This window comes from Poeciliopsis prolifica, unplaced genomic scaffold (assembly GCF_027474105.1).
Source record: "Poeciliopsis prolifica strain line A6 unplaced genomic scaffold, Auburn_PproV2 SCAFFOLD007, whole genome shotgun sequence".
Classification (NCBI taxonomy): Eukaryota; Metazoa; Chordata; class Actinopteri; order Cyprinodontiformes; family Poeciliidae; genus Poeciliopsis; species Poeciliopsis prolifica.
In genome coordinates this window covers 8417945-8445632 of record NW_026562382.1, presented here as the reverse complement: position 1 = coordinate 8445632, position 27688 = coordinate 8417945, and the positions used below count along the sequence as shown (strand labels likewise).

At 38.2% G+C, this 27688-nt stretch overlaps 1 protein-coding gene across 1 annotated transcript in view; it reads left to right on the top strand.

Moving 5' to 3' along the window:
• LOC129361437 (immunoglobulin superfamily member 3-like) overlaps positions 1 to 25201 on the top strand; it is a 104446-nt gene extending 79245 nt beyond the window's left edge. Inside the window, 4 exon segments of the mRNA XM_055032279.1 lie at positions 16328 to 16738; positions 20676 to 21122; positions 22801 to 23007; positions 23010 to 25201. Coding sequence (XP_054888254.1) covers positions 16328 to 16738; positions 20676 to 21122; positions 22801 to 23007; positions 23010 to 23050 — 1106 coding nt within the window. The 3' untranslated portion in view covers positions 23051 to 25201.
• Positions 25202 to 27688: the final 2487 nt, after the last annotated feature.

Genomic DNA, 27688 nt, shown 5'->3' with positions numbered 1-27688 from the left:
GCCTTTTCACAACACATATTCCAATTCATTGAGCTGTGTCTGTATCCTTTTTCTCACAGGGGACCAGTTTATTGAGTCTGCTGTGATGTGATTGATTTCTGTGATGTTAATTAGGTCTCTTTAGTTGTATTTTGGATAAATTGTGGATGCTCTGTGTTTTTTTAAACTAATTGATTCTAGCAAGATCCTGCTCTTTGAAAATGAGTTATTTTAGCAAAATAACTCATTTTATTGCATTATGTTGCAAGCTTTTATGGACACAAACACAGTGGCTGAATTAACTGTGACCTTTGTGTGATACAGTAGCATACATAAAGTATGCTGTCACTAAGAGACTGCATAGTGTAATAGTAGTCCATAATCTGACTTGAGGACTGGGGACATAGTAATCCAAGAGTGGAACCTTGAGGAACCTCACAGAATAATTGTTTGTTTAGATTAAGAATTGCTCTAAATTGTCCAAATCCACCAAGTGCATTTACCAGAGGACCAGAATGTCCTACCCACTTTCTCAGTCAGCCTGTCAATATTTTATGATCAACTGTAAGAAATGCAGACCTGACATCCATTACAGAAGTCTTAGATGCTTCACTGTCAATGTTATTTAAAGCATCACTGAGACCAATGCAGTTTTGGTGCTTTCAGTTGAACATTTTACTTGTTTTCTAATATAAAAGAATACCACCAGCAGCAACAGCAGATCTCTGGTGGTCTTCTTTTATTGTTGGTTATCAACATATTTTTGGTAAACTGCTTTTTTTAGTGATCTTCACCAATCAATGTTAGGGTGGGTTACACAGGAAGCACAGACTGTCATGCACAGACTTTCACATGCGCACACAAGATGAATCTACCAGAGCTCAGAGGATTTCTGCTGGCTCTAATTGCGCTTAGTCTCTGGTTTAGCTACTAATTGTAATGTCTCTGGATGTCTGCCTGTGTGTATAGAGCAGGGTGGAGTCTTCTAATGGAGTGCAGCGAATAGATTACTAAATATCCCACAGGAAGAGAAAACTGAGCGAAAGTAGTGGGCAAGACAGAAGCAAACGACAGAGACAGAGAGAATTAGGAAGAGTGATGAAGAGAGAGGGAGCGATCTGTCCTTGAACCTTTTCCCTCCATGGAGACATTAAACCATCTAAGCCACCCTCATTGGCCCTTTGTGTTTTACACGCACACACTCACGCACTCACGCAGACAGAGCCTAATTAGAGTAGGAACACAACACAAAACCATGCTGCAGAACTCACTTTTGCCCAATTTGGCAGAGCCTGTTGTGCTTCAGCAGTGTGATATTTCACTTATTCAGGTGAATGTGCCTCAGGCAAAAAGTCATTCTATTAATAAAATATATATCCACAAATCTTACGCTTTTAAATCAGATCAGCATATAATAGTCTCCCCTGCAGTTCTGGTAGGGGTTAAATGTGATTTACTGTGAAGTATGTCAGTAATTTATGTGGAAGGCATGAGATGTAGGTTTTCATCCCCCAATAATGTATCAGTTTTCCCACTGTGTTCTATTTGTAGCCAAGAATGATGCACACAGGGAGACATCCTATGTTTAGGAGATGATGTATAAGATGCTTTCAGAAGCAGGCCTCAATGATCAATTCCACTTTTGAAGTGAACGACAATCCATCCGATCACATGTAACACAAAGGTAGGACTCCCATCTATGTTGCTATTGATTTGGCTGCACACACAAATTCAAGCAATATAAAGGCATAGCTAAAGAAACTGCTGTTTCTTCACTTGTAATCTTTGTCATTCGCCCAGAACAGTCTTACCCAGATCTTTCCAGCATGTGGACCAACGAACAAACAAGTCAGGCTTGAATGGTTTAGAGGTGTTTTAATGTAAAGTTGGGTAATATATAAATTTCCCATGATTTGAACACATTCACAGTGCTCTCTTAAGTTAATTTGACTTTTAATATTAAAACACTTTATAACTGCAAAACCTAAGGTTGCCAAGCTAAACTGACAGGTCAGGCAAGGAGATAATTAATCAGAAAAGCAACCAAGGAGGCCAAAGGTGACTGTGGAGGAACTATTGGAGACTCTCTCACCAGAAAAGTGTTTGTTGTACACGCTACTGATATGGCTCTTATGGAAGAGAGAAAAGCCAGAAAAAAAGTCACGTGCGATGTAGGGGACACAGCAAACATGTGCTGGTCAAATGAAACCTTTTTGGCCTGATTAGAAAAATCTATGGCACAAAACCAACAATGCATACCACACTGAAAACAGCATGGTTGCACTATCTTGGAGTGGGGTTTCATCATTTAAGTGAGTATGTATAAGATTATGTTTAGCATTCTGAGGCAGACCATGGTGATCAATTAGCCTTGATCACTGGGGAAGGGATCAACCAGATAGTTGTTCTTGTTTTAGCATTTTTCCCAGAAAACTTAATTGAAGCTTCACTGGTTTATCTAATTAATTGTCTGTCATAACAAAGGGGAGAATATTTTTTGCAGATAGCCTGAATATGATGAACTCTACTTATTTCTAACATTTAAAGTAAACAATGCCTGACATAAAAACCTGCAGACAAGTAACTTCACACTTTTTCCATCAATGTACGTTCTTACACACAAATACAAACAGATGCAAATAGACTCCCGCAGAGCCACAGCTACAGTACAACTCATGAACAGCTGACCTAAGCCATTGACCCAAAGTAGACTTCCTCCTCTGAGCTCTTCAGGACCAATCATCCTTAATGTTCATTTACATTGCTTGACTCAACACAGCTTATTTTGTTTAATCTTAAGCAGAAAAATCTAAAGAAAACACACGTTTCCTCACACAGGCAGACTTTCGTCCTTCCTCTTTACCAGCAGTCTGTCTCCTTGACAAAGTGATCTGTTACCTTGGTAATGCCATCGGTTTCTGTGGTGATGTGATCAGTTACCAGGAGAAATCCAATCATTTACCGTAACAGCGCAATCATTCTGTGTGTAAGGCCACTTTTTCACCAAGCAGGGAGTGAGTGAGTAATTCTTTTATCTTGACACTTACCAAGGCCGTGTTCAGTTCTGGCCGTGCCGTCCTCCTCTGTTGTTCAGCCTTCGATTATATCAATGATTCATTTCTCAAAATGTAGGAAGTACAAGTGCCAAAATGCAATTATTTATTATCTGGGGTAAAGATGTTCAAGAAACTTTAAAACAAATCCTTCTTTGGTCACTGCAGCAAAATTTCAAGAAAAATTCAACCTTATTTTGGATGTAATTATTCACATACAAATTAATCATTGGCACCAATAATGATCTCTGTAAAATAACTGTATCCAAGTCCTTTCTGAAGTTATCTACTTTGTGATGTTTGTCTGCGTGTTTGGCATTTCCCTGGGGAATAAACATGGCATGACATATAGTGCTAGTCTTTTTAACAATAGACCACTATGAGACTTGTCACCACTGATAGCGATTTTGATGTTAAAAGCTACATCTACAAAGCTTATTGTTAGAAAACTACAGCAAAGTGTGGCATCCTGAGGTAACAAAGGCAAGCATTAGACTCTTTCAAAATGCTTGATGTTTTGAAAGGATTGTAGAAAAAAAAAAGCCCTTTCTGTCCTTCCATCAAGAATTTAAACATGCAGAGCTTTCTGAACTTTACTTGGACAAACTGGAGTCATTTGCATTGCTTAGATAAGAGTTAGATTGAGTATTTCAGCACCAAACATTCCAGTCGATTTGTCATACTGTTGCTCTGTTTCCATTTCTAAAGCCATTGGAAACCTTGTGTGAGTACTTGGGGTCCTTATATGTTTAGAAATACCAGAAGACTTTAAAAAAATAGGGTGAACTTTACAGGCAAATTTTAAATTGGAAAAATCCATTCAGAATTTTTTCACTGGATTTAAAACTCTTCCATTTCCATTACAGTCCAAAGATTTAAATCTTATCAGAAACCTGTGAGATGAAGTGAAGTTACAAGTTGAATAAGAAAGAACTACGACTTTGGATGGCTTAGAGAAAATGTGCGATGTAAAATGAATAAAATCAATTTCAAAAGTTATTTCTTGTTAGCAAAAATATTGGCTGCACAGATGATAATATAAAACTTTTTTTTTCCTAGTGTGGAAAGTATTCTCCACTGAAGCTTTCTTAAATAAAAGGAAATATTTACTTAATTTTTTTAGTACTGGATCACAATTCTAGTACAACCATATTTACATCAATATGGTTGGCGCTCTATCAATCACTTTGCCTCATGCGTATCCCATTTTATCTGCACTTTTTTGTGAAAGGTAACTCAGTATTGGCTCAACGAAGCCATTAAATTATTGTCTTGTTCTCAGAATTGTGGAATAAAAGAACGAGAACATAATTAGGGGAAAGCAACCAGATACTAATAAAGGGAGTTTAAAAATGGTAATGCAATTTGTTAATCCAAATACATATTACTGTGCATGTTCAGTTTATTGTACAAAGGCAAGTGGCTCTGTGGATGTGCCTCAGAGAGCAATGTGCTTGCTGTACATATACATCTTTGACCCCTGACACCCAGAATCAAACTGCTTCTCTCAGCTTTATGCTGGTTCTACACATACTGTAGACCACCACCCAACATTCAAGAGAAAGTTGCATACACCTAATATTATACAGACTCAAATCGCATAATGACCATCCTCATTAAATTATTATGGAACTTCAAAAGAAAAGGGAGAAAACAAGCATTAAAAACCGAAACCCTGATCCAAAGATCTGCACTTCTTAAATTAGCAGGAGAGACGTGCTGGATGTAGATAAAAGCCGGACCAAACTCACACAGAAGAAGTCAGCTGGTCAGCGTAATATTTTCTTCAAACTGTGCCTCCCAGAGCTTCCTCCTGTTCCAGATTGGATTAGCAGCACGCTGCCTGTGTCCAAGTCCCGAGGGTCATAAAAAAAGAGCTCACCGCTGTGTCTGCATTTGCAATACTTTCCAAAAGTTTTCATACCCCTTGAACTTTTTTGAACATTTTCTCACCAAACAACCACAAATATCAGTATACTTTACTGGGATTTCTGTGATTGACTAAGACTGTATGAGGTATGGTTATAAAGTTTGTGGAAGGAACATGTACATGTGTTCATTTATATATGCATGTTAAAAATGTCTATACATGTGGCAAATCTGGCTTGTAAATTTGATTATATTCTCGTGTCCTTTAACATTTCTGGTGGGTGGAGACTGGTGAAGCCATAATAATGTCGAGGGCACCAAACTGGCTAAAGCTGCCACCTAAATAAAAACCAGTGCCAACAATTGCCTTCAGAAATCACCAGTATGTGAGCTGTGAAGCTTACCAGAGATTGTCTGCTATCTATACAACCATATTCTCATAAAGATTGCTGGTAATGTTAACTCAATATTTGTCTGATCCACTTCATTCACTTCCTCTGTTGCCATTTCTAAGTGGCAGCAGAGACTAAAACGGTGCAGAAAATCAATGTCGTTGTTCACAACTTCTCCTTCTGATCACTAATTGGTCAGGTGGACGTTCCTACTGGAGGGAACCCAAGTAAATGGGAGAAAGTCCAGACTTTGCTGTAAGTGAGATTTGAATCGAGCAAAATGTCACAGACAGGCAATGGCCAGCCACCCTACACCCTGAACTTACTGAACTTGTGTTATGTTGCAAAAATGTATTCACTTAGAATTGCTGCATACAAATGTGAGCCAAATCATGTATCTTTGTACTTTCACTTTAAAATGATGCACCACTTTTTGTCTGTTGCATAAATTCCCAGTTTCAATTGAAACATATAGCAAAACGTTGAAAGGATATAAATACATTTGCTAGGCACTGAATAATAATTTTGCAGTTATTGTAAAGTTAACCTACTGCAGCAATTGAACATTTGAATTATCCACCAAAGGCTAGCTGTAGAAAACTATTACACACCGGAGTACAAGCCTCATCTTCCTGCAAGAATGTGTAAACGCACGGTGGGATCACCTCCTAAAGCAGAAGTGTAATTATCCAGCATGATGGAAGATGATTAAATATTAGCCAGCACTCCAAAGGATACCCAGAAATGCACAGAAACGCAATATGCAGCTTCACATACAGTGCAGGAATGATTAGATTTCAGCTGATTGAGTTTTCTCTTTGTCTTTTTCTGAAATGCAATAATGGCAAACACATGTTCAGCATGGCAGATCACCAGGGAAGTCCCCTTCTCTGGTACACAATCTAATATAATCTACTCATAACCCCATACTACACAGGCACACACACACGCACACACACACACGCAAACACACAGCAAGATGCACATGAACACCAAGAGACAAAAAATAAAAAATAATAAATGCCCAAAACTAATTATGCAGAATCTTCTCTAATAGAAGCACCTTTTGGATTAATGATGATTTGGGGAGATCAATGAGGGTTTTTTTTTCTTTCATCTTCATTTGAGTGTGTGCAAATGCGTGTCAGTGCATGTGAGTCTGGCAGGGGGAGCGAGATATTAAGACAGTCTGGTTATTGGCTGAGTTAGAAAGATGATGGTTATAACTGGGGGGGAGGTGTCCCACTTTGAGTTTTTTTTTTTTTTTTTTTTTTTGTTATCTCTTCTCTTGCACCTCCATTCTGCCGACGACCTTACCTCATGCAGTCAAACATCACGATGCCTTCTTTTTACTTCTCCTTTGAGTGACTCCTGCTTTGAGTTAGTCACATAATCCTCCCACCATCTTTTCCCAGATTCTCATATGCTTTTTCCCTGTTAATAAAATGTATCTTCCTATAATATCGTCTGGATGTGCTCTACTTTCATGCCGCTGATGTAGCTACCACTTAGCATTTATTGATGGTGTTTACATCAAAGCAATAATTGGAGATTCCCGCTCATCAGAGCATGAATTGGAGCTGTCGATCTTCATTACGGCCTCATCTATTCCATCTTTGCTCGCTACCACTCCGTGCTTTTTCCATATTTTGTCCTCACTTCCTCTGTAGGCTCCCTAATGTCTTTCTTCCCCTTCACTCCCACTCAGCTGCATGTTCCCCTCCTCACGCCCCCAGCCTCTTTCTCACTCCTGTGATTTTTCAATATTTTATAATTCCCTACTTTCCTCCACCTCCTCCCCTGCAACATTCTCTCTATTATATTTACATTTTCCTCAAATAGCTTTCATTATTGCGTGAATAATAAGTGTATTGCAGTCAGACAGCTTTTTTTTTCCCCGGTGTTATTGTTCGTGGCAGAGTGGAAAATCTTTTCTCTTTTTTGGTTGCAGACGGATGTTGCTTGTTTTTCTTTATCATTCCTCTAAGTTCACCCGAGTGCACACACCACTTGACTGTTCTGCCTACAGTTTATACTTTGCATATTCAAATAATCAGAATGTACTCAGAGACCTGTCAGTCTTTTGCATGCACACAGGAGCACAGAAGGTCATGGCGTGTGATAAATAGAGGCTTGGAGGGGAGGTGCACTGAAACAGAAAATAATTTCATAAAAGGCTTTTGATTAATTACGTCTGTTTCAGGCATTCAAGGTCAGGTTCCTTCCTGGTCGTGTCTTCCCTGTCTCCAAACCCCACCCCCCCCCTCACATTTCTCTGTTATGACCCTCACACAGGCACATTTTTCTGTCAAAGTTAATCCAATCTGGGCTTCATTTCCTTGTTCAGCCCAATCTGCCAACACAATGAGATTCCCTGTGCCCCTCTATCTCTCCTAAGCACCTAAGTGTGCGCGTGTGCACGTTTTTGAGTCCTGCTGCTGCTGTAATTGAAGTCGTAACTCAGAGCCAGATACAGTACAGTTGCTCCCCATGTAAATCAGTGGCTAATGGTTGGAGCAAGCAAAGCGTCTTCCTGAGCACACATATACTCACACACAGTGCTTGTCATTCTGCAGCCTGTAGTGACAGAAGAACCACTGTTCTATGTGATTGATGAGTATTTTATGTTTTATGCTTATTGGCAGACCTTCCAAAACACACAAAGTCATGCAGACAAGCTCAGTCTAATGTGTCTCTAATATGCTCCCCCTTCATGCTCATACTTTAGGTCATGAGTCTCCCAGAGTTTCCCTACAAAATTCCCTCTTGCCCACTCCTTCTCCATCTGCTGTCCAGCTTTATCCTAACAGTTAGACAAGCAGAAAAAAAAATTAAAGTGCATTTGTGCTCCACCCCATTTGGCAGTAATGTAATTCATCTCTTTTAGGGTATCCTTTTTTTTAACACCAACCCTGACCAGCTTCTCTAATCCTGCTGAAGAACAGCATCCCCTCATCTGCCACCACATCTGTATCATGGTAGGAAGGATTTGTTGTTCATCTCAGTGTTGGATTCCCACCACAAAAAGAGTCACATTTTGGTAATATCTGACCAGAGTATCATCTCCTGTATGCTTGTTGTAACCTTGACGTAGCTTTTGGTAAACTGGAAACATGACTTCTTGTTGCTTTTTAGCTATGTCTCTTATCTTGCCACTCTTGCATAAAGGTCAGATTTGTTGAATGCACCACTAATTGTCTGACAGATGTTCCCACCTGATCAGAGCACCTCCATAGTTATTCCCATGACACTATTAGCCTCTTGGTCGCTTCCTGAGTCTGGACTTTCAGTGTGTGTGGGATATCTTACTCCTATTTGTTCAGATTTGAGACTACACACAAGAAAAAAGCATTTTTCATTCAATTTGATTACATTTAACAGCGTTTTACTTTGACTCAGACATCAGTCTTCATAAGGATTACTTCTTACATTTTATTTCTCAAGTGGATTTATAACTTGCAAAGACAGATGACAGTTTCTTTTACATGTATTTTCAACAAAGCTTTGTACAGGATTAAGATCCAATTACATAAAGTCTTATAAATTAAAATTATACTACAATAGCATCAAATTCAGAGATCATGTTATACCCATGAGTAAAAAGGCTGATTGGAAGTCATTTCAGCAATGACTCATCCTTATCAACAGTGCAGCAGGTGGCCCTGGAGATGAACCACCTCATTTTAACACAAAGAAACTTTATACACAACCAGGTTCAGTGTGAGCAACCAGGCGTTATGGCAGATGAAGAAGATCAGGTGAATTATTTCACAAATGGTAAAAAGATGTGCTTGAAGTATTAAATATAGTCAGTCACTTAAAGATTGCAGCACGGAATCGATCCAGAATTACTTCTTTAAAAACAGAATGACATGAAGAAGATCTTTGACAATACTTTTCATGGAATGCATCTCCTTTGATTCTTTGTCTAAACGAGCATCGAAACGGGACATGAGCAGCTTGATTGGTGGTCTGTGAATGACCAGAGGTGCCTCAAAAAGGGGCCTTTTAGTGAACAGGCCTATTGATATCCATATTTAACTCAGCCAACGATGAGTCTTGGTAATATCCTTCTGACACAATGGGATCATAGATACATCACAGTCATTAGCATAGAAATTACACTTCAAGCTCTCGAAAGGAAGCCACTTTTCATTCAGAGGAAACTCTGTCTTTCGTTACTTCCGACGTTCATTCGGCCTGCCCTGCTCTTTACTCCTCCTGCTTCAGAAGTTCAGTAAGGTCATTGTGTCTTTTTTATGTATTGTGTGAAGTTGCAGCGGGTAGTGCCAAGACTATGTAAGCTCTCCTCTTGGAGGATCAGGGTACAACTTAAACCTTCGGTCTTGTCCCATTGCTGGATAAACGAGGGCAGTGCTAAATTCTTCTACCCAGACTATAAGTCCCTAAAGGTGCAGCAGACAAGACGTCGTTCTGACTTTGTCTTTTACATCTCATTTCTGTTTTTCAGACACTTTTTTTCCATTTCTTTTGCACACATCTCTCTATGTCAATATCAGTTCTTCTTAACAATGTACACCGATACCTTTTTGTTTAATTTTGCCTCTTTAGAAAAACTTGTCTTTTTTTTCTTTAATTCACGTCTTTGTTGTTCATGTCATTTTATCTTTTAAATTGGAAACATGAAAATAGATTTGTTGCCCGGTGGATGAATTTCAGCTCCGTGGTGTTTCAGTACATATTAAACTAGAAGTCCTGAACCACATGTCTGATGTTCGTGCTTCATTTAGGCCTCGTTAATAGTCATGAACCCACAGGTTAGTCTGCTGAATATTTATGCAGGGCTGATTAGACAAGAATGACAGACTATGATGGGGGCAAAAGATGATAGGCTTAAGTGAGACCCACAGCCTGTCTTGTATTAAAAGACTTCAACGAGAGCAGCATCACAGAACAGAAACATAAAATGAATCACGTTTTTTTCTCTTCCCTGGGAAACAGTAAAGGATAGCACAGCCTTTGATTTACCATTTCGGGCCACATCCTTCTCTGAACACTCAGCCAGGAAGTTTTACTGCTCCTTTGAAGTTAACCTAAAATTTTTTTACAAGTGTGAGTGAGAGAGTAAAAGATGTGACTGGTGTGCTCTGAAGTGGCACAGTAGAACACCTCTTCATCCCCAGGACTCCGACTTGTTTTCATCAACTGGGCTTCATAAACAATAAGCCTGAGGTTTGGGTACAGTCGGACAGGATTGTTATTTATAGACTTTGTGCATGTCCTCTGATAAAAAAATTAAAAAAAAGCTTTTACAGAGGCATTCAGGGAACACCGTGTCTCTCAGTTTCAAAGAAACTATCTGGTTTTGTGCTGCAGTTGATGCCCCACCTTCCAGAGCAGTTGTGTGGAATTTCACCAGCTACTTTTGAAGCAATCTTTCACACAGACAAACAAATGCAGATGATTGCTTACATCTGCGTTGGCTCTTTCCTCTGCAAGAGGAATACGGACAGCTTTGTTTCCAACCATGCTGTTTTCTGCGGCCATTACACTAGACCAATTAGGCGCACATAAAAACAGGGTGAGAACGAGTTTCAGAGAGCAATTAGAGGCTTTACTGATTGGGTTTGGGAAGTTTGTGGACCAAGTTTAAAAAAGCAACTGGAATGTTGCTGGATAATAGCATGCTCTGCATCTTAAATCATCTCTTAATCCATCAAAGGAAGCTAATGTATTTTAAGTTTATGAATTAGGTAAAGGTGTAATGACACATCCAGCTCACAGGATGGAAGTACAAAATCATTTGCTAAAATTGGATTCTTGTAAAAAAAAATAAATAAAAAAGAGAGAGAGATTCAAAAATCACAGTTTGTTTTAAAGAATCTATAATCAGTGTTGGGTAACTTAGTCCAGGTTTGACTAATCCATATATTGTTGTTTTTATGCTTGTCTAATTCAAAGGTTACAAAGGTTTCATAAATATTTGGGATTTAAATCATCTCTGTTCAGTATCTTTATCTGGTTCAGGTCTGACCAGTCTAGTGTTATTATTTTAAATTTTTAATGAAACATGATCAAAGGCACATCAGGCTCATTAAAAACTGTGAAATAGCCCTTTAGCTTAGCACAGATGGAAAATTCCCAGAGGCTAACTTTAGCTTCATTAGAGGGTAACAGATAACCAGCATCTTCATAATACATATAAACTGTTAAGATCACTATTGATTAAATGCATCAAAACTACAAACTTCTGTAAATGCATCATGGTCTTTGACAAAAACTCTTTTATTTTAATACAAACATAATGAGATGGATGTTAAACACATGCACTTTAAAGCATAAATGGTGATAATCTTGTAGAGCCTTAATTTTCTGCTGAAACCTGCAGAAGATTTGTTTCTTGCTTGTGTTGTGCTACAATCTTTGGTAGAAAAAAAGGAATTGGGTGGAATTGCAAGCTTTACACAAACAAACTAATATCTGCCAGGAAACGAATATTTAAGTCTGTTTACATGCAAAACAGCTTCTTTACATGTTGAAAAAATATCTGAAAACAAAGATAATTGTTAAATATTCATGTGATATGTACAAAACACTATGATTTAAAATTTAACCCACTGGAATGCAATGTTATTATTTAGCCCATTTTTATCCTCGGTTGTGAATCTGATTTCATTCATTAGAGACTTGAGACTTGTTCAAAACATACTTGTGAACAGCTTTGTGTAATATAAAAAGATATATATATATATATATATATATATATATATATATTTATATTTATATATATATATATATATATATATATATATATATATATATATATATATATATATATAAGTCACATGAATCATAACCTTGGGTAATTGTGCCTTCCCTCTCTATTGCTGGAGGAAGAAATCTGTGAGTTCGTCCAACTTACTTCACAATGCTGATCTAAGACTCACAGTTGCTCTGTGAGTAGGTGGAAACAGTAGGTGAAGAATACTGGAGGCTCTGAACCATTATTCTCGAAGATAAAGTTGAAACAAAAATGGTTTCTTGAATGGCAGTCAAAGCTTGTACATTTCAAACAACTTATATGTCTAATTAAGCTTGACTTACACAGGAACTGCCTTTTAGGTGTGAAAGCAAGCAGTGTTGATGTTGGATTCATGTAACTTTGTGGATGGGGACTTCATGCTACAGAAGCACAGCTATGAACCAGAGAAAAGATATCAATTGTCGAGATGACCTTCAAAAACAGAGGTAATTTTGCTCTTTATTGAACATACATGAGGAGCATCTGAATTATAATGAACTAGTTTTTACTTGGATTTATACTCGCTTCAGATTGAGTTATTGCTGATGCTGTCAACAATTGCATTTTTGGAAGGGGCTTTACTGTAGTTGATAGGGAAAACTTCATTCTCTGTGGAGAAGGACACATGTCACCCGATTTGACAGGCTGTTCTGTGAAGCTGCTTTCACAGCAGTGGGATTCAGCAGGGACCCGAGACTCTGAAGTCTTTTTGGAGCATAAAACGGAAAGCATTCCTTCTCCTTTTATGTCTCCTCCGGCTCATTGGCTCATTGTTTCTCCATTCTATTTGTCCCATCAGTCTGTGCTTGAGTGAGTCCTTGGTAATAATAACTTTTAATAGCTCATGATGCCACCTAATAGGGCTTAAGTAATTTGCTTATTTTAGATTAGAAAGGGAATTTCTTTTAAACACTCGTGCACGGCAACAGGCATTCAGCCCCCAGTTTTTCTCCTGGCTGTGGATTCAAACTTCAAATGGGAACGGCAGAGCGTTGCTTTGTCTCGTGCCAATCCCATTCTGCATGCTTTCACTTCAGGAGGTTCAGAGGTAAATCTCCTGAAAAAAAAAAAACAGGAAAATGGTTGCCAGGATTCCATTGGGTGCTTCATTTTCCAGATGGAGATGTTTTCAGCTTCTTGAATCTGGTGGGTAGAGAAGCAATGGTGATGATGAGTAATTTGAGATGCTAGCTTGAAATACTGCTGCACAACAGGGTGGTCTGGCAATGCCTCGTAACCATGTGTCTTTTAAATGCACCCAAAATCATCCAATATTTATCACTGTGCATATATGTATATATGAAGCACTACAAACAGGAGTCAGTCGACCACGCTCACCAATCTGTGGATAAAGATGAAGCTTTCTCAGCAGATGGCTGTGACCGCAGGCAGTCGATCAGCCGGCCTGTTATGGCTGAAACCCTGCATGGACTACAGCAGAAGGAGCTGAGAAACTATTAGGTAGCGAACAAGCAATACATTTGTAGTGACTTTCAAAAGTATTCAGACCTTTTGAACTTTTTCACATTTGTCACTGGGACTTTAAATAGACCAATAGACTTTAAATAGACCTTCATGACTGTGAAGTGAAGGAACGTTGATACAGAGCTTTCAGAGTAGTTTCCTATTTAGCTCCCTTAAACTTGATCCCCATTGCAGACCTTCATCACAAGTTGATCAGAAGTTACATAATTATATACAACATAGCAGTGTAAAATTTAATTATACTATAAATACAGCTGTTTTGTGAAGGCCTCAAAGGTTTGTTGGGTGAACATTAAGAAACAAGCAACTGCATAAAGACCATAAAACACAACTGAAAGTTGAGTTTTATGGTCGTAGAAAAGTTTAACGTGAACATCATTTTAGTTTTTTAAACATTGCCTATAGATCTGATCATCTTTGAGCACTTTGTTCAGTCCATCATCTGAAATTGAAAGAGATTGTATTATCTCCAGTGGTATCATGAGACTCTTGGCTGCCTCTCCAGAGACATTTATCACATATATCCTCTTCCATAAATTCAGCCTTTATGGAAGAGGATCAAGGTAAAACCATTACTGAAAGAGGACTGTAGGCCACAGTTAGTCATTGAACAAGTGGAAAACATCTGAAACACCGCACATAGTCTGGAATCTGTTCCTGCAAAATGTTGTTTGGTGGAATGCTAACAGTGAACATAGCCTTCAACACTATATTTGAACAAGATTAGCAGTGTCACACTGTGGGAGCTTTTGTTCAGCAGGGACAGAGAAGCTGCTCAGAGTTCAGGAAAATAATAGACAGAGAGAACCAGGGCAGTACCGGAAGAAAATATGTTAGCTGTGGCAAAAGAGTTTAGGCTGGGATGGAGGTTTACCTTCCATCAGGACAACCAAAAACATACAGCCAGAGCTACAATTTAGATTAAAGTATACTGATGTGTTGGTATGATCTTATAAAGGTCCCGACAGAAACTCTGAATTGTTGTCAAGACCTGGAGATTGTTATTCACCAGTGCTGTCTGCCTATTTTCATGGAGTTGAATTGTTTTTGGGGTTTTTTGTTTTTTTGAAGAGAAAGAGCAGAAACTCAGTTTTTAGATCTGAACAGCTGGTATGGATATACCATAAAAACCTGCAGGACAAGGTGGTTCTATAAAGTGTTGATTTGGTGGAAAAGAACACAAACACATGCCACACTTCTTCTTTCATTTGTAGAAAAGAAAATTTAATTTATTATTAAATTTATTATCTTCCTTCCATTTGATATTTATCCACTGCTTACATTAGTCCTAATAAATAATGTCAATTAATTTATTTGACCTTTAAACCTCGAATCCATGCGTTAACAATTTATGTACGCATTGAAACGCACAATTTCAAAGAAAAATATCGAGCAGTATTACATTCTGAAGAATGTAAGATATTTACCCATTCCCACTTATGCAAATAATGTTCTATTTCAGGGCTGTTTCAGTGGCTGTAGCAGAAATAATATTTCAGATCTAAAGATAGGTGTCCTTTTCTCTGCGTCTGTTTTGTGTCTGTGTGAAATCTAGAAGTTTTTTTTCTGACAGCAGATAACTTTTTCCTCAGCTGTCTGTTTGGACAAAAGTACTAAATTACAAAGCTTTCTGATAGCAGTATTGAAGTTATTCTCTATCAGTTCAAGGTGATCATATTAGCATTTTTTTATTATTATTTCTATTCGCTTCACACAAAGTAAAGAGTAAAAAAAAATGTTAATCTTTAACCATTTAATTAAATTCTCATGGTAGTTTACATTTGTGTTACAATTATTCAATTTACTACTGAAAATAAGTTTCATGTTTTAATTTTATATGTGGCTTCATTACCATCATCAGATTTTCAGGGTTCAATGTAAATATTTAACTAAAATAAATGTTTTGGGTTATTTTCCAATGTCTCCTCAAGAACCTTTTTAATTTCTGTCACAAAATGAACAAAGCTGGAGAAAATAATGTTTGCCTTAGAATCATAAGCTGGACATTGTTTCAAATTTCTCTTAATTTTCTTTTACTTCTTTTGCTATGTCTTGTGTCAAGTGTGTGTGTAGATGTATGTGTGAATGCGTGTACCTCTGCGAATGTAAGTGTTTGTGCACTTCTGTGTGTTCTGCATGCTTTCAACTAATCCTCTCCCCCCCTGAGCGTTTGACAGTGGGACTCTCATGGCGGTCACACCTGATGTACCTGCAGCTAATCCTATCCCGCAACCGATGTCAGTGTAACCAATCCTGTCACAGCACTCAGAAAAAATGCAGCTTCCTCCTGGCATTTTGGTCACACCTCTCTGTCGTCTCCCTCTCCTCTTGTACTGCTCTCTCTCTCCTGCTTGACTTTATAGATGCATTACTTCTTCATTTTCTTTCAGGCAGACTGACAGGACCTCCTGCCCTGCTTTTGTCTTGTTTCCTTCCTAATAATATCCTTCCTTACAATCTACCGCCCTTGTCTCTTTCTCTGGTCTGCATTTTCGACATTCTTCCCATCCCCCTGACTTTGACTTGTTTGGCATTTCCCTCTTTTTTCACTTCACCTCTTCTTCCTGTCTGTCTTTATCTTTGTCAACTTTTGAACTCACCCACGCATCGCCAGTCATTTTCTGCCCTCCTGCCACCAGGAATAAACCACATTTTAAGTAATTTGTCACAAAACAGAAATTTCGATATGTACCTGTCACCACTGATCATATTCTTTATAACCAGAGAGTTGACTGTTGGATTTTGCTTCTCCACCCCCCAACCCTGCTTTTTCTGTTTCCTTGCAGAAAGTAGGCTAAAGGTGCAAAAGAACAATCAGTCTCTGGTGTACCAGGAGGACAGCAGGGTCAGGATCAACTGCTCGATCACCTCCCAGACCAGCCAGGACTCCCAACATGCTGTGTTGTGGTACATAAGACGGGCAGCGGGGTCAGAAACCGATGAACTCCTGCTGAGGATCGAACGTACAGGGGCCTTTGAATACGGCGCCTACGCAGACGAGGAGAGACTGAGGCGGCGGGTCCAGGCAGAGAGGCTCTCACCTCGCCTCTATGCACTGACTCTGAACAGGGCAGAGAGCAGTGATTCTGGGACATATTACTGCTTGGTGGAGGAGTGGCTGAGTGACCCAGATGGAGCTTGGTATCGACTCTCCCGGGATACCTCAGGCTACACCAGGGTTCTTGTCAAACAACCAGGTGAGGCTAAACGTGCTCCCCTTGTTCAAGGTCATTTCAATGAATGAATGAAGCAGCAGCTGACACTTTAATCCAGAGAGCTGGATCAGTGTTGCCATGATAATATTTCTGAGGATCAGAAGATTCAAGGTTTGACGCCTTGCTGGCTCGCCATCATGTTTGTTCCAGGCCAACAAATAGCAGACATAGAATTAACAAAGACACAGGTTACATATGACAGGATACAGGGATTTAATATAGTAAAGTATCAAAAATGTTGTGTCATGATACCCTTTTTTAAGAATTTTGGTTAAGACCAATAAAATCAAATGATTCATGTTCACAATTTATTCCTAATTGTCGCTAAACCTAAGCGCTCTAAATTGAGTTCACAGTCAGATGATGAATTAGTTGTCATTCATCTATTAATCAATAAATTTTTTAGTATTATAAATCTAGAACATCTATCAGTTTACATATTCACATATAACATATTTGTCATCTCCTATCATTTGCATTCTGGACTTTGGTAGCTTATTTCCTTCAATTTCATTTGCTCTTGTTCTGAAAAGTTGATTTCATTCATATTTTTTGATGTTTTGGTTTTGAGTATGCAGCTAGGTCTTTGTCAAATTTTGATTGCAGCAACCCTGAAAAAATAATGAGGTGTATGTTTCTTTTCAATAAATAAATACATAAAATTTTTAAATTGCATCTTGAGTAATTTAAAAACATATGTCTCTGCAGTCTTAAGAGATGTGCATTCAGCTGTGACTTCATTCTTCTGATTTTCTGTTCTTTTCCTGGGAAAACTTGTTTTCTGCCTGCATCAGGTGAAAGGTGCAACAGTGATGCAAAAGGAACACTTACTTGCTCCCCAACTTCTTTGAAAGTTGGAATGCAAACCCATGTTTCTGCTCCTCTATAGTTTTACCCAATGAAATCTGATCATTCTCTCTGGTCTCTTGAATGAAGCTCATGTTTTTATTAACTACAAAGCATAACATTTATGCTAGAAATAACGGCACATTTTAGCCTGACACTCCTTCAGTGCGGTGTTGGCTTGATTCATCTCACCATATACAAATGGCTTTGTCTCAACATGATTACGTCGCTTGTACAGTAAACAGCCTTGGACAGAAACGTTGAAATGAACTGAATCTCAATCATCTCCTTAAGTGTTAGAACAGAGCTGAATTTGTCACTTGCCAGGCATCAGAAAGAAAAAAAAAAAAAAAACCGAGAGAACTTTTCACAGCTTTGCAGTTGGCGGCTTCCTACAGCAGAAAGATGAAGGGTCTTTTGCTCATCACCACTCGTGGAAACAGCATCTCAGGAACTGTTGTCAAATCAAATCTATATGTAACCTGTGTAAATTTCCTCACTAATCAGGATAAACTGACATGTGCACACAGAGGCCAAGCTGACAGTGTTAGTGGTAAATGCTGGAACTTGTTTTCTGTATAAAGAAAAAGTGTCCAAGTTTGACTTGAAAACATTTTAGCTTACAGATTTTGTTCGCTACCAATAAGAGTATTGTGTAATGACAGAGAGATCTTATTTCCTGATAAACGTTTCTAGCACATTTAGTGGGAAAACTCCCAGTCACTGATGGACAAGCTAATCCACTTGTCCAGTACTGAAAAATAGTGATTTATGTATCTACTTCCACCCACACCGTGACATCCCACCTCATCAGCTTGTATCTCTTAATCTCTGAGAGAAGTTATATCTCTTTTTGGCCCATTGTTCCTGAATTTATCATAGAGTAGCTGTCTTCTAGACAGCTACCTGTAATGTGGATGCCCTTTGGTGGTGGGCAAAGAATTTCAAATATCTTCTGAAATAGGATGTACTATAAATTAGCTTTCTGTAGTTAAGTGGAATTGTGAATCATTTGATAAACTCAAATGTGTTTTATTTTAGTGTTAATTTTAAAAAACAACCAATTAATGACTGGTACTTTAGAAGAAGCATACTCCTTGTGTTATACTAAATATTACCTTTTACTTGTTACTCCTATATCAAGTAAAAAGTAATGGGTCATGAATGCACTGTTCCTGAAGAAACTACAGCCATTTAATAGAATTTGTACTTGGTTTAATTGGATTACAATGAATTTGAACAGAAGACTGATGTTGTCAAAAACAATCCCTAAACCTTTCGTTCTATCACATTTTCTATTTAGAAGTCAAAATGAGAAACCGCTGATAAGGAAATAACTAAAATAGGAGGATCAAAACAGCAGCTCAGTAGCCTGCAAAGAAAATGCTTATTTGATAAAATGCTCTGTAAGCAGACACTAGTCTTAGAAGATTTTTTTTTTTTTTTTTTTTTTTTTTTTTGCAGCAGTACTCATATAAATGAAATCTGGAGGTATGGGAAGCAGTCTATACAATTCTGCATATGGACTCATTCATTCACGTTGCTCAAGCTAAGCATATTATTTTGAGAAGAAAAAGTAAAAACAGGATGGCAGCCATGCAGTAACACAAGACTACTTTTGAAGGCAGAGGTGGGTTTTAATTTATTGTTACAACATCCTCTGAAGCTGCAGGAATTAGCAGTTTTTCCACCCCTGCTGTCTTTCTGCACCTCATTTTGGTTTAACAAGAAGTCAGTTCCAAACATTGTGTGAGAAAAAGCCATTATAAGCCAAGTTTTTATTGCCCCATTTTTTTCTAAATTGCTGGGGAAGTGGGTCATAGAACCACGCCTGAAGGGCTGTAGCACATCCATGCAGACAGACAAACTAGCCTTGAGGTTGGATCCAAACCTGCTGGGAAGCGGAAAGACTGGTGCTGGCTGCAGGCGGGATAGTGAGTCTGATTTAATTTTGTCTTTTGTTTCTCCATTTCCTGTAACACATGCAGAAATTACTATTTTATGATGTTAACATGTTTAAATCGGTTCATTTTAGGGCTGCAATTATTGTATCATTTTGTAAGTAAATATTAAAAATTTTTAGTTTTTCTATTTATATACATCCACATCAGTAAATCAGAAAACAATTGAAAAGTTAATTTATTTGAGTAATTCAGTTCAAAAGATTAAATTTCTTTATTAGATAGATTAATTACACAATTGAGTTCATGAAGTTTGATTCTGTTCATTTTGATGATTACAGTTTACAGCTAGTAAAATCCCAAAATGTAGTTTTGCAGAAAATTAGAACTTTACTTATAAATAAAAGTCCTTTATAATATGATTACGACAACCGCAATAATGATGGAGAATACTGACTTGACAGGTGTCTAGCAGACAGTTATCGACCCCCTTCACAAAATGTTATGCCACAAAAGGTCAGTGCTGAAGAAGTTGTCTCTTCACAGACTGCTGTGCCAAAGGTAATTAATAGAAAGCTGAGGAAAAGGAAAATGTGTTGTAAAAAAAAAAAAAAAGGTGCACAGGTTTTGGGGGGATTACCAAGGTGTGGCGTTAGTGTTTCAAGAGCCTCTACACAAACATATCCAGGATATGAGCTACAGCTGTTGCTCCATGTATCAATGCTCACCTGAACCGGATGATGACATCAGAAGCCTCTTTCCTGGGCTAAGTCGAAAACAGGCTGTACTGTTGCTCAGTGGTCAAAAATTCACTTTTCTGATGAAAGTAAATGTTAAATTTAATATGAAATTCAAGTTCCCAGAGCGTAGAGAAAGAGTGGAAATTAATACTTTTGGTTTTGATTAGCTCAAATATCTGCTCATCAATAACTTTGTAACTGCACTAAATAATATGAAGTTTTCCCTTTTGGGTTTCATAACTGTAATAACTTAGCTTAATTTAATGGGGTCCACTTTTAACAACACTTTTGAAAATGCCAAATTGACAACATTGCATAATTATCCCAATAGTTGTGAATTAGTACACGTAAATCACCTTCTCTGAACTATCTGTGCATTTATTAACATAAATTGTCTTCCTTTATTCCTTTTCTCTTGGGGAATTTCTGCAGAGCCTCAACTACGTGTTGATGAGCTTGAGAATAACATGACAGTGGAGGAGTCCAGCTCAATTCGACTGGGCTGCAATATTTTCAGCCAGTCGTCTCCCGACTCGCGCTTTTCTGTGTTCTGGTACGTGGATCGCTCTGATGACGAGGACATCGAGGACCAGCCAGGGGAAGATGACGATAAGCGGGACTGTGTGTTTTCCATCGGCCATGACGCCATCTTTGGGAATGGAAACTGCAGCCCCCCTGACGACAATGGGCCCAATTCCCGCTTTCAGTTTGAGAGGACTACTTCTGACCAGTATAGCCTGACCATTCACGGAGCCCGGCCAGGTGACGCTGGTCGTTACTATTGCCATGTGGAGGAGTGGCTTCTCAACCCTCGCAATGAATGGTATCGCCTCGCCACCAATAACTCTGGTGTCACCATTGTCAATGTACTGCAGCAAGGTGAGTCCTTTGTAACAAAATCCTCAGAGCCTCAGCGTGTGTCTGTGACACCAATCAAAGGAAAAAATGTAGGTAATTAATTCAGGGATAGGGGTGAGGGAACATTTATAAACAAGTAGTTCAAACAATGTAGTTAATTAGACAATCTGTGTTATTCCTCTGAACAGCGAATCAAAAGCAGAGTTAACATTGAGGGCAAATCTCCTAATTACCTCAGATTTGATTTAAAAACAATCTAGGAACAAATACCAGTCAGAGAGAAAACAAATTAGCTCTATCCAAATACCATAAAGCACATAAATATTCATTTTATCCACCAGTTGAATCTTTTACATAGCTGATACTTTCATGGGTTGAAAGTCTATTTTTTTTCCAACTTGATCAACTGGACCAATGTTTGGATGATTGGAAGCTCAAAAATCTTGTTATTTTCCATTCAGGCAATGCACCATACCCATCAGGTTATAGTAACAACACTCAGACAGGGAAGCTGATACTGAAGAAGACCCATAGATATTACCCATGAATGGGATATGCTTAAATATGAATCAAGAAAGACGATGTTATGTTAAGTACAGGGATGTAAAAGCTACTCACAGGACATAATAGAAACATCTTGCTGGCTCATTCAGGCTGCGAGAGAGTAAGACTTTCAGCTGTTCATTGAAAAAAGAAAGACAAAGGTTTTATTAGCGCTGGTTCATAGTTACTTGGGCAATGAGAATGAGGGGAAAACATGTGGCAAAAGTCACCAGGCCGGGAATCAAACCTCTGACAGCCACGTCATGAACTAAGGCCTCTATATGTGCTCAACCCCTGCGCCACCACACCACACCCAACTGTTCATTTTACTCTTTTGAGTTTCGGCTGTTGTCATTGTTGTCAACCCTGTAGAAAAGACTTGTGGTGAGAGTCTCTGTTCTCCTGAACATATACAGGCAGATTCTGAGAGGCCAAAAATTATTCTCACCAATTTATTGGCTTCTAACCAACAAAAAGGTGAAACACATGTGATCCACAAGCAGGTCTGAGTCAATCAAACCTCTGTAACATTTAGGACATTGATATGATTTTTCTAAAATGTTTTATTTTAATCATTATTTCAACCCACAGTGATGCCAACTTTTCAAACCTCTCATTCAGAGTGTGCACTAGCTCTCTCACTCCTCCATTTTGTACCTATGAAGTAGATTTGCTCTGTCATACTTGACTTTTCTAGATATAATATGGAAATCTGACACACGACATTTTGCTCCTTCGAAATGTCAATTGGATGCCTCATATTGTCTTCAGAAACAGAGGATTTACTGTAAGGACATGCTGTTAATTCAAATTAGACAAAAAAAATATTAACGGTAGGATGTCGCTTAGGGTTGATTTGGTTTAATCTGTCATTTTATAGTCAGTTGGCTAAGATCAGGTACTAATACCAAAATAAATGCACACGTAAGAACAAAGACAAACAAGCTGCATGGATTTCAGGTAAAAAGTTATTTTTTGGGTACAAAAAGGAAGTATGAACACACAAAATGACATGGGGGCATGAAAAGGAGAGCAGGACGACAAAAGACAAACTGAAGAAAATTAAGTTTTCAACTTTACTGCAAGTTTAGAAAATGCTTCATTGTGACACTTTTTATATGCTAACCATTTTGAATTGTTTGTTCTTTCCCCCCAGTTTCCACCATAAAGTCAGTGGTGTGCTCCAACGAGTCTCTCTTCTATTTCCTCTTCTTCTACCCTTTTCCCATCTTTGGCATCCTTCTCATTGCGTTGCTGGTCGTGCGCTACAAAGGTCGTAACAACAACAAGAGCCAGGAGGGCAAGAATGGCGCCCCCCTGCTGTGGATTAAGGAGCCTCACCTCAGCTACTCTCCCACTTGTCTGGACCCCCGGCACTCAGCTTGCATCCCGGCTCGGTTGACTAAGCAAGGGAGTGTCCGACTCCCGCCCTTTTTTCTGCCTCACGCACATTGCGGACTCAGCTGACACAATGCCAGGGAGCCTTTGTGGACTCCACCTTCAGACCTTACCGTTGATCCATGCCGTGTTGAATTATAGTCAATGAGTTTTAAGATTTCTACTCCGGCGGCTGTTTGTTTTTATGTTGACGACTGTGTGTGTGTGCGTGTGCGTGCGTGTGTGTGTGGATGTGCTGACACGGATGGATGTACCATTTCAGCACAATTGCGCGAGGGCAAACTGAAGGGCGAGAGAGCACCACGAACCTCTCCCAGTTTCTGTAAAGCCTAATCCCATAATTGCGTTTTGATTTTTATTACAATAAATATGTATCTATTTTTCAATAGAGAGTGGAAGAAAAACTGCAGATAAGATCGTTGGCCAGTGTTGGGGAGAATATTTAAGAGAGTGAACTCTGCAGGCGACTCCAGCATTTAACGGTATGCAGAAAAGTCTCCAAACTGATCCAAGTGCAGCCACAGCCTAGCCCACTATGCTGGTTCCCATAGCAATGCTCTGCACCCACTGACTTCATAGCCGCTGGCTCCGTTGCCAGGCTGCAAGGAGACAAAGGCTAGGACACACAAGTCTGTGTCCTGAGCGAGGATGTGTGTTGGCCCACCTGCCTCCACAATGGATTCGCCTTGGCAGACTGAAACAAGTCCTGGTGTGCCACTTAAACACTGCCAGACACTCTGGCCTGAGTGAAAGACTGCCCCACTCATCTTCTCCACCCTTCTCTCCGAAAAGAGACGGCAAGGGAAAGTAGAGGAGGCTGAAATTTATGGGGAATAAATGAAAAGGTCTCTTTTGCTGAAGACGTGTGAACTTAAACATAAGTGATTTTCTTTTTTGTTTATTTCTTTCAGTGCCAAGTGCTACTTTTCAGTGCTGTTGTCTGCAGCTAATGTTTGAAGTTTTAAAGACAGTGGGGAAGCTGATGGGTTCAGATTAATATGTCTGCATACATCCCGCTGTGGATTTATGGGCCTTGCTGGCTGTTAAATCTTAAATAAGTTCAACTTTTTTTTGATTTAATTAACTGAGTTACTGAATAAAATTTAATTTTTGCACCTTTTCCTTAGTTGCCCTGTATCACCACTCCTTTTATTTATTTTATTTTCAATACAAAGGCCACAATGAAGATTATTAATGTGTAGTGTGGTAGGTGTAATATAACACAAAAAGGCTACCTGCACATGATATGACAAGGATAAATGTTTAGTTTACAATATTTTGTATTTATTGTTTTATACTTTTTTGCATTGCTTTGTAAGACTTTCTCATTTTTGCCTCTTTATTTCATAAAAATGTGTGCATTGAGCACATTATATCAATAGCCTGTGTGTTGAAAATGTGGTAGAAGTAGAAATGCTAGACCCGTCCTGCGCGTTGCAGTTTGTAGCATTTCATTACCAGGCTGTCAGGTTTGTTCAGTGTCAGAACACTGTATATCTATACATATAATATGCTGTGGCTTTATGTGTACAATAGTTGAACAAATAAGTCACAAGAATTGATTCACTTATATGCTTTCTTTGCTTGTTTATTTAGTGAAATGTGATGTAACACCTATGTAGGCTGTTTCAACTGAAACTTGAGATGTTTTTGGGTTTTTTTTTTATTAGTCACAGAAGCTGGTTCCCACATGGCCGTGATGTAAGGCAGGAGGGCTAGAAAAGCTGTGCCACCTTGTCAGCCCAGAGGTGAATCCCTCTGTGTGACCCGAACACTGCCAGACTGGACATGAGAACTCTTGAAAAAAAACTGTCTCAGTTGTGTCAACATGTATATTGCATGACAATATTACAGGAGGAAATTTGATGTTTTGTAAAGTTTTGAACATTTTAAGACTTGTGTTTTTGTGACAGAGCTGACAACCTTCCCCTCTCTCTCCTTCCTCCCGAACTTCCTGAGCCAAGAGTTGACACAGTGTCTGGTGCCCCTGGTCGTCTCCAATATTTGACTACTGGTCCAAGATGCCATTTGAATCTGTTTAAATAGCTGATTTTAAGGATGGGTGTTGTAGAGACTGTGTTTGATATTATTGCTCATAACTGTCTTTTTAATGCTTTGCTTTTATGCAGCACTTCATTAAACAGATTTATGTCAAAAAGGCCAAGTTGTGTTCCCAGCTCTGATGCCATGGACATAATTTTAGTTCATTTACAGTTTCAAAGTGTCTAAGTTTGAATGAAGCTACAGGATGTGATTCATTTCTGTAGATAAGTATTAGAGCTGGTCAGACATCGCAAACAGAACGGCTTCAATTATTCAGTTCAGTTTATCTACATTGCTTCAGTACATAACAAAAAATCTTAAGGCAATTTAGAAGATATTCTTTCAAAGCACTACAAGAATGCTGACACAATCTGACGTATTTGCATCCATTTTAATTCAATCTTTGTAATACAATAATGCAGTGACGTTTGATTTATTACCATTATGCCAATTGGTGAAAGATTTTCTGTCTAAGGAACCCCAGAAACTGCATTGGATCATTTTGCATAAGACAACTGGGACAGTGGACAGTTGAGTGAAATCTTGCGCAAGTGAAAGAAGGGTGTCTTGGAAACCTGCTTCTAAGTCACACATCCTGTGAGGACACTCAGGTTCGTTTCATTGTTTCTGAAAGAGTCAGTTACTGACCAACCAGTTTGCTTTGCAGATTTTCTAGTTGGAAGATAGAAAAGCGCCTGACTTCTCTGAATTCAAATGAGAAACTTATATCAAAGATCTGGCCCAAACATTGAATTCTGTGGTGCTTCATAACTTTCAGGCCTTATAAAAATCTATCATATTAACAAACTAGAATCTGTCAAATATCATCTGTACTAGTGCTGTTATTTTGATCCCTGGAACATGTTCCAGCTGTTTGCAAAATAATGTGAATATTTTGTAGAGGTCGGCTATAAATTCTCTGCAGTTTCTGTCTGCAAGCACATTGTATTTTGTATGACCTCCCTTGTTCACCTCAGTTTAGATAAATACCTTCTCTGCAGGTATCCTCTATATTAAACAATGTGTTATCTTACATACGTAATTTGAAGTTTTCCTTGTCTACAAGACAAAACTGAATAAAAATTGCATTGTAGTTCTTCAAGTGAGAAATAAACACTTTCCTAGACCAAGAGAAATTTTGGCAACTTGCCTGCCACCCATTATTATAGTTTATAGTTTATTAAAAGATGATTCTTCCTTGATGGATAACCTTATAAAATTCAGAATATTATTGGCTAATTTTGAGTTTTCTTTGATATAACAAGACGGTAATGCATATAATTAGGGTGACATTTATAACACAATGGACGATAAATACTTGTGACAGACAGTACCGCCCTTTAGCTGTGCATGGGGTCCTAAGATTCATAGTCTAATAAAGTGTTCATTTGTAATTATAGGTCAAGCCAATATGGGGACAACTTAAATTACATATCAGACGCTTCTAAATCAGGTAGTTAAGAGCCTTTGGCCATTTTCATAATGTGTTGCTGCACACAAAATTTATCAAATACAAAAGAAATAAATTAATATTTTCAAAAAGGTTTTGCAGAATTTAAACAAAATTTGCTAAATTTGTAACTTTACATATCAATGTAAAGTTACAAACAAGAAAAGATGCAGATTATTTTTGAAACTGTGTTAATCTGTCTTATTTTATGGAATTATTTTTATTTTATGAACCCTGCAGAAATCCCAGGCCTTCTGGACATGAGCTATTGGCTTTTGCTGCTGTGTGACCTAAAACATGAGGATTCTTGTATTTCATTATGTTGCTCTCCTTGAGAATGAACACCCCTAAGACTTGAAAATGAATGAACACCACAATTAAAAGAATATTTTTCTTTTTCTTTAATTATGTTTTAAAGAAAATGAACCACAATTAAACCCTTTTTAAATAAAGATTAAAAACTTTATTTAGAATTTTTCTTTAGCAAAATGATTCTATTGCACTATCTGGGTTTTAGTTTTGCTTTAATTTGAGTCAGAGTAAATGATCACACTTCTCCTTAATCTTATTTTATTTTAAATTTTGGTCATACATGCAGTACATACATACATCATTTCTACACATCTTTTTGATTTTTATTTTAGTTAAGGACTAAGAGTAAACTATGTTTTTTATCTTTTGCATTAAATTACCTAATTTACTGAGAATTTGAATGTATCCATAACTGTAATAGATTTAGTTCTTTGCTTTAACTATTAAGATGCTTTTATTGTTTGTCATTTTAATAGTTTATTGTATAAACAGAGAACTATATTTTGTCCATTTTTCATGTTTGCTTTAATCTTTATAGTTTTTCCTTAAATGAAAAAGACAGAGTTTTTCCTCCTCACCAGATTTGCCCATCATATTTGAAAATAGGCCTGTGTAAGAGGAAATGAAGGCATGCCGGGTGCCTGCGGCCCACAAGGCCCTCCTGCAGGGTTCCTTATGATGAAAAGCCAATATGTTCATCCTTTGATATATGTGAAAGAATAATGGATCTTTAATGCTGTACATCTTGAGTAATACACATTTTGACAAATGCACAATGACAGAAACGTTCTTACATCTGTGATGTATGCATTGACAAAATATGCACATGTCTAATTTCAGT